At 40.4% G+C, this 12159-nt stretch overlaps 1 protein-coding gene across 5 annotated transcripts in view; it reads left to right on the top strand.

Annotated features, from left to right (window-relative positions):
- LOC110209927 (uricase-like) overlaps positions 1–12159 on the top strand; it is a 68729-nt gene that overhangs the window by 23483 nt on the left and 33087 nt on the right. For all 5 annotated transcript variants that reach the window (XM_020988694.2, XM_078156550.1, XM_078156549.1 and 2 more), the window contains one exon: positions 10099–10285. In XM_020988694.2, the coding sequence (XP_020844353.1) occupies positions 10099–10285 (187 nt within the window). The remainder of the gene's footprint in view (positions 1–10098; positions 10286–12159) is intronic.

Below are 12159 nucleotides of genomic sequence, written 5' to 3'. Positions count from 1 at the left end.
TAAATTCAGTTTTGGAGTTCAGTGTTGAGTTTGAAGTTCAGTAAAGTAAGAAAACTGAGGGATCGGGGCTGAAAATATAAATTTGGGAGCCATCTCCACAGACAGGGAGGGTATTTCATGAGTAGCGCCTGGAGTCCCTTCTCCACCTGGGCTTCCTTTACTTTTTTTTTTTTAGGCAATTGGGGTTAAGTGACTTGCCCAGGGTCACACAGCTAGTAAGTGTCAAGTGCTTGGTCTGAGGCCACGTTTGAACTCAGGTCCTCCTGACTTCAGGGCCGGTGCTCTATCTACTGCGTCACCTAGCTGCCCCTTCACCTGGGCTTCCTGTAGGGAGCTACTGCAGGTCCTAGGTTCTCTGTGGGTCAGAATGCTCTCCAAATCATAAGTCATGAGCCCCTCCCTAGGGGGCGATTAGTCAGCCAGGGCTTATGCTTAATTCATAAGAAAGATATTTAATAAAAAGGTAAAGAAATAACAAAGCAATCCCCTCATAATCTTTGAGTTCTCTCTCCCAGATATTCATACACACTTAGTGGGAAGAGTGATACTGCTTAAGGAACATCCATAAGGTATACTGTATACCCATCACTTGTGTAGAGATACAATTCATGCTTCCAGTGCTGCAAAACTGTCAATTTTTAAAAAATACATTTTATTTATGGCTTTTGCTTTTATGCCAGTTATTTCTACCCGCTTCCAAACTGAATCATCCCTTGCAACAAAGGAAAAAAAAATATTAAACAAAACCCTCCAATACAGAGGCCATGTCTGATAATGTGTACAATAGTCTGTCTAATCTATAAATATTTATTAAGGGTCCATTATGTGCCAGGCACTGTACTAATGATTGGCAATGCAAAGACTCCCTTCATGTCCACAATCAAACACTACCTGCCCTCAAAGACATTACATTCTGTTAACAGGCAACAAGTATATATCTAAATACACATAAATTATACTCAAATAGATCTGTGATCTCATGGTTTTGACAGTTTCCCCAACAACGCAGACTGTAATTTGTCCATGAAAGACCATCCCATAACTTTGCAGCAGGTAATCTACCCAACATCTGACTTCTGTGTCTCTTTGTGGTATGGAAGTGGCCCTGGGTTCTCTAAGGTCATGCTAGAAGAGTATAAGATCTGTCAAGCTCTGTCTACCATGCTGGAATACCTCTGCTATAACCCCAGCAAGAGACTGAGTCTCCTTTCCAAGGACCAGAACAACCCAGGATGTAGGGACTCATCATTTTGTGATGAAAAACATTTTTTTTAAACAATGGTAACCGATGAAATAAAAAATGCAAAACAGGCATACGTTGCAGATATTGCGGGTTTGGATCCAGACTACCACAATAAAGCAAATATTTCAATAGAGCAAGTATTGCAATAAAGTTAGTCACTTGAATTTTTTGGTTTCCCAGCGCTTATAAAAGTTATGTTTATACTATGCTGTGGTCTGTTTTTCAAAATGTACATACTTTAATTGAAAATACTTTATTGCTAAAAAATGTTAACTGTCATCTGAGCTTTTAGTGAGTCATAATCTTTTTGTAGTTGGAGGGTCTTGCCTCCACACTGAAGGCTGCTAACTCATCAGGGTAGTGGCTGCTGAAGGTTGGGCATGGCTGTGGCAATTTCTTAAAATAAGACAACAGTGAAGTTTGCCAAATTGATTGACTCTTCCTTTTGCTTGAACATTTAGAGGCCAATGTAAGGTTATTAATTGGCCTAATTTCAATATTATTGTGTCTCAGGGAATAGGGAGGCCCACGGAGAGAGAAAGAGATGGGGTGATGGTCAAGTGGTAGAATAGTCAGAACACAACATTTATTGATTAATTTGCTGTCTCATATGGGCATGGTTCATGGTGACTCAAACCACACACAATAGCAGCATCAAAGATCATTAATCACAGATCATCATAACAAATATAATAATAATGAAAAAAGTTTGAAATATTCAAGAATGACCAAAATGTGACACAGAGGCACAATGTGAGAACAGGTCGTTAGAAAAATGGAGCTGAAAAAAAAAAGGAAAATGGAGCTGAGAGACTTGCTTGATGCAGTTAGTACAAACTTTTAATTTATAAAAAAAAGTTCAGCATCTATGAAGCACAATGAAGCAAATCACAATAAAATGAGATATGCTTGTACAGGGTAATGGGCAGGGTGGATTATAGGAGCTGGGGGTGAGGGCTGGGGAATCAGGAAAGGTGTTATGTAGAAGATGGCACATGAACCAAGTTTTTTAGGAAATAAGAGATTCTAAGGGGTGGAGGTGAAGAGGGAGTATATTCCAGGAATAAGGAACTACCAATGCAAAGGCATAGAGATAAGAGATAGAGGGTCACATGTGAAGAACAAGGAAGCTAGTTTTGCTGTATTGTAGAGTGTGGAAAGGGGAATAATATATAATAAAGTTGGTAAGGCAGGTGGGGATATTTTGTGAAGGGCTTGGAAAGCCAAAAAGAAGAGTGTGTTTATATTTGAGGCAGTAGAGAGACATTGAAATTTCTTCAGTAGGGGAGTAACATAGTCAGAATTATTTTTTTAGGAAAGTCACTTTAAAAGCTGTATGAAGAATGGATTGGAACCTTAGTGATTCCTCCACCTCTCTGTTATTCAAGAAAGAGATATATTTCTTGCTTTCTTCTCTGGGACCTGATCTACTTTCTGTATTTCTCAGGGTCTGACTTTTATTTATTTTATTCATTTATATTGTTACACTTGTCCTATTTGTTATAGCTGTTGTAGTAGGGATGATATGTTTCTTCTCTGATACTAACTTTGTGACTTTGGGACAGATCCTTAACCTCTATGTGCCTAAGGAAAATCCCTCAGACTTACCTATTAAGTCATAGTTGGGTTGAGATCTCTTTTAGTGGAGGAAGTTCTTACACTAGGAATTCCTGACCCTGATGAAGCCATAGATCTTTCTGTTATCTATGTTTTAATGATACTGTCATTTCCTTACCTTAGAGAAGGTATGAACCCCTGCCTATGACTTCAGTAACAAAGGCAGTTAAATCTCTGCCATTCATGGAGAAACTGCTAACAAGGGTGCCACCCAGTGTTATGCCCGTGGGCATGTAGAGAGTGTGCCAGGGTGTGTGCTGGCACACACTCACAGGAAGGAAATGTGATTTCATCAGGGTGGGGAACTCACGTTCCATGCATGCAAAGGATTATGCCACAGACCAACTGGGCATTTGCCTAATAGCCTGCAGAGTAACTTGGTTGCCACATCTTGGTAGGTAAGGCAAAGGACAGAAGTGTTTCTGCTGAAAACTGTGCCTACAGGCATCATGAACATCAATCATGGGTTGATGAGTGGCATATAGATTGCACTCCTGCTGGTGGATTCCACTCTGACTGGTATTCCCTTCTCTAATGTTACCAGAGATTCTCTTGTTGTTCCATGTAATGGTGTTTCTTCAGTCTTCATTGGACCCTTCTGCAGCTCTGACTACTTCTGACCATTTCTTCATGCTGCTCCATACCCAGTTCCATCTCTTGGAACTTACCCTTGGAAAATAATACTTTGCATTTATATTGCAATTTATGGTTTACTATAAATCAATGAACAAAAACCTGTTAAAGATGTTCTATGTGTCAGGCATTGTTCTTGGATCTGGGGATACAAATGCAAAGAATGAAATAATTCCTACTTTTGAAGAGCTTCAATTCTTATGGGGGAGATGAGTACCCATGTAATTCAATATAGAATAAAGATAAAGGCAAAATAAAAGGTAGTTTGGAAGGGATCACTGGCAATTGGGGGCATCAGGAGACGTTTTGTGTAGAAGGTGGTACATTAGCCACATCTTGAAGGAAGAATGGAATTTGGCAGAACAGAAGTGAAGAGGCGGTGCAGTCTAGGCAGAAGATACTACCAGTGCTAAGGCACGGAGAGGAGTGATGGACCATTGTGTGTGAGGAACAGAGAGAAGGCCAGTTAGCCTGGATCAAAGACTGTGGGAGGAAGAGTGATGGCCAATGAGGCTAGAAAGAGAGGCTAGGGCTGGTTTATAAAAGGCTAGGAAACTTCTCCCTGAAAAAGTCCAACTAACACTCTTTCAGTACAAAGCTGAGGTTATGGTCAATATACCCAGCCAGGAAGTTAACAAAAGCCAACAAACTGTGGTTTAGAAAAGTCATTATAATGCAGCCATATCCCTCATTGTGAGGCTGGGTCTGCAAAATTCAATTCAGGGAATCTGTTCCTCCACCTAAATCCAAAAGACAAGGGGCAAGGCAAGAGAACTAAAGTAAGCTTTGCTCCCAAGATTCTCTGGAATGTAAATAAGCTAGGATCTAGAACAAAAGCTAAATAAAGAAGGCATGTCTATTGTCTTCAGCCTCTCATGCCCATCAGTATTGCTGCCTTAACTGCATGTCTGCCAACAAAAAAACTTCACTGGTTTCCCTACATAAGGCACTAGTGATGTGTTCATTCATCTGGTCTATTTAGTGACCAAAACCATTTCGGGGGATTGTGGGTTCGCCATCATTAGACAACATCAAGTAGAAGTTGGATGACCATTTGTCTGGCAGAAGAGATACCTGTTTTGGCATGGGTCGGACTAGATGGATTATGAAATCACAGATTTTAATTTGGGATAGAGTTTCAAGGCCATCTAGTTTGACCCCCTCATTTTATAGAGGAGGAAACTGAGACCCAAAGAGAGGAAAATCCAGGCTCAAGATTATGCATGTAGTAGGCAGTGGAGACATGTTCTGATTCTGGGTCCCCTTGATCCCAAATCCAACACTCTTTTCCATTGTGCTGCATTCCCTTCCAACTCTACACTCTGTGAATGGGTGATTTGCACTTGATGTGATATACCATTTTTTACATTTCATCCAACTGTGAGTAGAGTGAGCTGATCACATGGGTTCTCTTGATTCTGCCAAAGGTCCCCAATGTAAAGTCTAGGCCTGCCTCCAACACGGGCACAGAATTGACAATACACAGGGGGATACTTGTCCTCCTTAGTTCTTTTGGCACCTTCCCTTTACTGATGCATTATGAAAATGAAGAAAGTAGTTATGTTTTCAAATCTATTTTGGCTCTAGTTTTGCAAGGAAAGAAATAGCTTATGTTCCTAGAGACAATTAACTATTACCACATTTTTGGCAGAATGAACCCTCATGACTCTGGCAGTCTCATCTTTCTGTGAAAGAAAAATCTTTTCGTATGTGTGTGTGTGTGTGTGTGTGTGTGTGTGTGTGTGTTTTAACTTGTCTTGGCAGACATTAAGAACCCCAGATAAAATCAGGGAGTTTATTTTATCTTTTCTATTGGCAGTATCCCAACTCTCAGCACAATGGCTGAGTTAGAGCCTTTTTAGTCTACAGACTCACCAATGAAAATATTATGTTTCACACACTCAAAGAATATTTAAATTTATGCAAACAAGCAGCAACTCACCTGAAAAAGACTGTCCTTTTCTGGGTTACATTTCCATGAAACACTTAATCAGCTTTTCAGGTTTCCCTCAATGATTATGGAGTAAGGCATGGGGACAAAAAGGGGGTTAAAAAAAAGAGGATAAAGTTTTCTGCACTTCAGTTTTTCTGCAACATAATTTTCCCTAGCTTTTGGTATTCCTCCTACACACTCATTAACCTTCCAGATTGCAATTTCTTTCCCAAAGAACCATATACTCTACCCTTTAGCTCTCTAAGGAAAAGGAGTTCACTGAGAATTAATAGAAAACAAACCCATCTCCTTACCTACACATCAGGTGTCACAAAACCCAAAACTTTTCCTGAGCCATAAAAAAAGTCCTGTCAAGAGGAAATATAATCGCTTCCACAATGTATAAATAGCAGAGAGTGGGACATTTTTAAGACTTCATTAAGTTATTTTAATAAAAGATCTTCCAAAGTGGGGAAGGGGTTGTTTTCGAGCAGGGGTAGGTAGATCAAAGACCACTTACTGGGTGAGAATTAGCCTGGTTCATATTGAGTTAAGAAAAGAGTATGGAATCCAGGCAAGAGAAAAGTTCCCTTGGTGGACTTCTATGTAGAGATGGTAGGTATCATCTGGATGAAAATAAGTTGATTGAGCTTTTGTATAGAAGCAAATGATGACAAGGATAATTAGAATTGCACTGGTGTTTATAAAAGTCTTTCCTTCTGAAGGCATCATGAAACACTTTTTATTCTGTTATAAGCAAGAGATGGGCAGATGGTGCTATTTTGTTCATCTCATCACCAATTCCAGCTTAGTTCTGCCCTCTAGGTCCAATCTGCCAAACTAGTCCAATCTGCCTTTCACATGATGACCAAGCAAATACTCAAAGATAGCCATCATGTCATTCCTCCCCAAGGACAAGTATTCCTAGTCCCTGGATACTTGAATGACGTGGTTTCAAGTCCTTCAATCATCCCAGTAACCCTCCTTCAGAAATACTTTAGCTTCTCAATGTCCTGCATAGAGTCAGAGTATCACAGAGTATTTGAGTTGGAAGAGTAATCAACAGCCAGTTAACCCAATCTATACCCAAAAGGCACCCCCACTAGAACATGACAAGTAGTCATCCAGCATCTGTTTGAAGATCTCTATTGAGGGAGAATTCACTACCTCCCAAAGGGAACCCATTTTATTTTGGGGTAACTCAAATTATTATGATATTTTCCTAAAATGTGAAACCCAGAACTGATCCCTTCACCAGGAGAGAGTAAAACAGAGCTTTTTTTTCCTTTGTTCCAGATTTTTTTTTCATGTCATCGCATGACACTGACACAATAAGTACATATTGAATTTGCAGTCTGCTAAAATCTCAAGGTCTTTTTGTTTTTAAAAATTCACTTTTTTCAATTAAACATTTATTTTCTCTCCCTCCTACCTCCCTACCTCTCATTTGAGGGATAAAGAAAAACAAAAACAAAACCCTTATAACAATTATGCATAGTTGAGTAAAATAAATTCTTATACTGGCCATGGCCAAAAATGTTTATTTCGTTCTGCCCCCTGACTCCATAATCTTCCTGTCAGGAGATAGGTAACATTCTTCATCAATGGTCCTCTAGAATCATGGTTGGTCAATGTGTAGATCAGAGATCTTAAGTCTTCCCAAGTTTATCATTCTTAAGACATTATTGTTAGGTGATATCTTATCTGGCCATAAGTCCCCTGTCCTGCCCCGCTACAGTTAAAATTTTAAACCCAAGTAAGCAAATTTACATTTTTTTCCAGTAATTTTCACCCCATTTGACTTGACTCCATCATTGTAGCCCATGGAAATATTGATGGTTCCTGGTTCTTGAATCCAATGTGTTAGTTAATTGCTTTCAGAATTATGTTGCCTACAAATCCGATGAACATGACAACTGTGCCTTCATCCAAGTAATTGATAAAAATGTTGAACCAGAAGGGGCCCAGGACAGAGCTCTGTTTTCCCTGCTGCTTTTATCCTCCTTTCTTAATCATTGGTTGCCATAGATATTTGGGATTTTTTTAAAAAAATTTATTTTTCCAGCCTCTTTTAGACCAGAACACTACATTGAACACTGCAGATACTAATGCATATTTAATGAACCAACATTTCACTGGTCATTGCTCTCCATAGGACGTAACAGAGAGGAATTCGAAATAGTAATTATTCCACTTTTACTGAAATTTAGCTACTCCTGAGTGCAGAGCAATGTCTATTGAACCACTTCAATTAAAACTGTGTAGGGAGTATAAATCACTGTGCTATTAAAATCTGTAACTGGAATTTAGCTAGGGTCCATGAGCTTTTTATGTTTTGCACATAATGAGTACTTAAATAAATGTTTGCTGATGGTCTTCAGAAAAGGCTACTTAGCATTCAATAAAGCTAAACTGATGGGACCCTTCATTTTGTAACCCAATCCAGTCACCTTTGCCCAAGGAGGGAATTTGGTCAAGGACCTACTTAGCCTGAAGAGAACCACTTTCTGAATTAATTCCTTCAGGAATCCCAATAGCAATTTGGAAATAAGTGGCATATCTCTAAGAATCAAAGTTGCCTGGGACAGCCAAGCTATTTAGATCAACAGAATTAAGAGGTAATGGGACTTGTGGCCATTGAGTGGACATGGGGGAGTAGTAGAGATATTCCTTTAGGTGAAGCCATATTCATTAACATAAAGTCCTTTGGTTATTCCTTCCTGTCACTTCATCATCTTGACTCCATACCTCCATTTGGGTAGTCCTAAAACATGGATGTAACAATGTCACTCCTCTGTTTAAGAACTTTCAGCAGCTCCCCCAAACCAACGTCTCCTAATTTCAAAACCAAGGCTTCTGATTCCTACTCCAATTTGTTTCCACTTAACCACACTGCTACACTGGAATCATTTGGTGGTAATGAGTAAAACCTTCTGAAATATATGCATTAAAAGACTGTGCATGGTAAAAAAGTGATGACTCAGTACAGATGGAGACTTTTTTTTTACATAATCAACGCAGGAATTTGTTTTACTTGTATGTACTTGTACTTGTATGTACTTGTAACAGGGATTTTATTTTTCTTGCTTCCTTAAATGGGGGATAAAAGGATATGTAAATGAGAGAAGGCAAATCTGAAAATACAATAAAATTTAATTTTAAAAAGAGTAGTACACACACACACACACAGAGAGAGAGAGAGAGAGAGAGAGAGAGAGAGAGAGAGAGAGAGAGAGAAAGAAGAACCTTTAACATCTCCCTAGTGTCTCTAGGATAAAATGCAAACCTCTTTCTGTGGTATTGAAAGTCCTCCATGATCTGGCTTCAGCCTATCTTTTTAGGCAAATTAAACATTACTTTGCCTTTCAGACCAACTGACTTGTGTATTTTCTGTTTATGACATCCAATGTCTCACCTCCCTGCCTCTTGGAATAAATTTAGTACTTCCTCATCTCTGCCTCTTAGAATACCTAGCTTCCTTCAAGCCTCTCTTTAGGGCCTACTGTTTTCTAGGCACTGTGCTGGCCAAAGTGAAACAGTCACTACCTTCTAAGAGGTTACATTCTAACAAGGAAACAACATCTGCCTCTATCAACATATACAACTGAGCAAGGCATCACCAGCTAGGAGACCAAACGAGGTTTGAGCCGACTCTTGAAGGAAGCCAGGGATTCCAAGAGGTGGTAGAGAGGAGAGAGAGCTTTCCACTCATCGGGGACAATCCATACAAAGTGCTGCCTCTAACATAGTACTTTTCCTGACCTTTCCTGACATCTTCATTGTTAGTGACTTACTTTAGTATGTATTTTGTATTCGCTTTTCTGTGTATGTGCTGTTTTCCCATTTATCCTCAAGTAGAATATAAGCTCTTTGAGGGCCAGCATTGTTTCATACAAAAATGAACAGAAAAGACGTAGTTCAGTTTGGCTGAAATGTAATATGCACGAGAGAGAGTAATGTTTAATCAGCCTGAAAAGATAGGCTGAAGGCAGATTCTGGAGGGGTTTGTGTCCCTAGCTCCTAACACAATGCCTGGTATTCAGTAGGTGCTTAACAAATGCTTATTGAACATAGATTAACCCCTGCTCTAAATTTATAGTTTTAGACAGTTGCCTAGTCACTGAGGGGTTAAATGGCTTACCCAGGGTCAAATGGCCAGACTGTGTCAAAAGTGGAATTTCTGACTTCAATTCTGGCTCTTGATCTACTCTGTCAGACTGCCTTTCTATCCTCAGACTTTTCATTAAAGATGCAGAATGTTAATTATCATACATAATGCCTGCCTTTGGATATGGCAGCATGGAGGAGCAAGGGTATTCATATCAGGGTGCCTCAGCTAAAATGAATCTACAAAGGCTTGGATTGGGGTGGAGTTGGAGTCTTGATGACAGTGAGAAATACATTGTAAATAGAGGAGCTGATAAAAGCAAATCTATATAGGACAGAACAATGTTTTCTCTGAAAAGGTTATTCTGAATTTTTTAATTTAAGAATTTCAAAGCCTCCTGGGAGATGCACAATGTGATGGGTCTGGGAGAAAGTAGGGTTTTGGGAGAAAGCAGGGTTGTTTTGTGAAAATTGTAACACCCCCAGAATTTCTACTTTTCTTCTCTACTGGAATCAAGCTTTTTCCAGTTTAATTTCTTCTCTCTACTTCTTTTTTCCTGAACAGGATCCCCAACCGTTCACTCTGGCATCAAGGACATGAAGGTTTTGAAAACAACCCAGTCTGGATTTGAAGGCTTCATCAAAGACCAGTTCACGACCCTTCCTGAAGTGAAGGACCGGTGCTTTGCCACCCAGGTTTACTGCAAGTGGCGTTACAATCGGTTCCGGAACGTGGACTTCCAAGCAGTGTGGTGAGGAAGCAGGAGCATGAACTGACCTCCCCCCCCCCACAGGTTGGGTCAGAGTCCATGGCACCAGAGGTCAAATAGACCAACCCCCCATTCATAAAGGATGCCTTCTCTAGTGTGTCTAGGTGGTAGGTTGGTTCTTTTCTCTTGAACGATTCTAGTGCTTGGGCCTGGCACATACATGCTTAACAAAACGTGCTCTCTGTCTGTCTCTCTCTGTCTTTCTCTTCCCTCCATCATCATTATCATCATCATCTCTCTCTTTCTCCCTCTATCCATCCACCTATCTGTCCCTCCCTCTGTCCATCTACCTGTCTCTCTCTCTCTTTCTGTCTCTGACTCTTTCTCTCTCTCTCTGTCTCTCTGTCTCTGTCTCTCTCTCTTTCTGTCTCTCTGTCTGTCTCTCTCTGTCTCTGTCTCTGACTCTCTTTCTCTCTGTCTCTGTCTCTCTCTGCCTCTCTCTGTCTCTCTCCCTCCATTCTCTGTCTGCCTGTCTCTCTCTGTCTCTCTCTGCCTCTCTCTCTGTCTCTCTCTGTCTCTCTCTGCTTCTCTCTGTCTCTCTCCCTCCATTCTCTGTCTGCCTGTCTCTCTCTGTCTCTCTCTCTTTCTGTCTCTCTCTGTCTCTCTCTGTCTCTGTCTCTCACACCATCTTGCTCCATAAGCAATCCGTTGCCCTTGTCAGATAGCTCCTATTAGTTAAAAGTTATTCCTTACATTGATCTGTATTGCATACCCACACCTCCTGATTCTGTGCTTTATTACAACACAGAACAAGTGTTTCAGAGGCAGCATGGGAAAATTGTGAGCTAGAGTCAGAAGGACCTGGGTTCAAATGTCTGACTCTGCCATTCTGCCATACTTGTGTCACCTTGGGCAAGTCATGTAACATCCCTGGGCCTCCGTTCTCTCAACTATATACTGAGGGAGGTGGACTACATGACCTTTCTTGGGCAAGGTTTAGAGGAGAGATTTGTTCCTGTTAGATTGTGGGCTCCTTGAGGGCAGGGGCTGTCTTTTGCCTCTTTGTATCCTCAGCACTTAGCACAGTGCCTGGAACACAATAGGTGCTTAATAAATGTTTATTGAATATATTGAATCTAGGAATAGGTTGGACTAGACCAGGGTGGAGAACCCGTGGCCTTGAGTCCACATGTAGCCTTCTAGGTCCTCGGGTGAGGCTTTTTGACCAAATCCAAGTTTTACAGAATAAAACCTTTTATAGAGGGAACTTGTTCTGTGAAGTTCAGATTCAGTAAAAGGGCCGCACTGGAGGACTTAGAGGGCCATATGTGGCCTTGAGGCCACAGGTGCCCCACCCCTGAACTAGACAGCCTCGGAGGTACTGAGATACTTTGCCCCAAAGGTCCTTTCTACCTCTAGATCTTTCAGTCGGCTTCCTCTATAGAACAGCCCTTCAAAATGCTTGAAGCAGCCATCATGTGCTCCCTAAATCTTCTCTTCTTCAGGCCAATCACCCCCAGTTTCTTTAACCATCCTTCATATGCCATGATTTCCAGATTTCTCACCATTCTAGTCACTCTCTTCTGGATGGATTTTGATTTGTCATGATCTCTTTCAAAAAAGACATTGCCCAGAATTGAACTGAACTCTCCAGAAATGGTCTAGCCACTACTGAATCCTGCTCTACGATTCTGTCCCATGACCTATAGCTATCTTTCTTCTTTTTTTTTTTGAGGTGTCTTTCATCTCAAATACATACATGTACATATGCATATATGTGTATATATGCATATGTATACACACACCTATATATGTTTATTTATTAATGCTACCTTTCAAGTATATTAGCCTTTTGGTTTGGTATGGTTTTAAAAGAAAGCTAGGCCTGCATTGGAAATTAGAAACTGCAAGGAGAA

This window comes from Phascolarctos cinereus, unplaced genomic scaffold (genome assembly GCF_003287225.1).
Source record: "Phascolarctos cinereus isolate Bilbo 61053 unplaced genomic scaffold, phaCin_HiC Scaffold_5;HRSCAF=322, whole genome shotgun sequence".
NCBI lineage: Eukaryota > Metazoa > Chordata > Mammalia > Diprotodontia > Phascolarctidae > Phascolarctos > Phascolarctos cinereus.
This window is presented reverse-complemented; position numbering and strand designations above follow the sequence as displayed.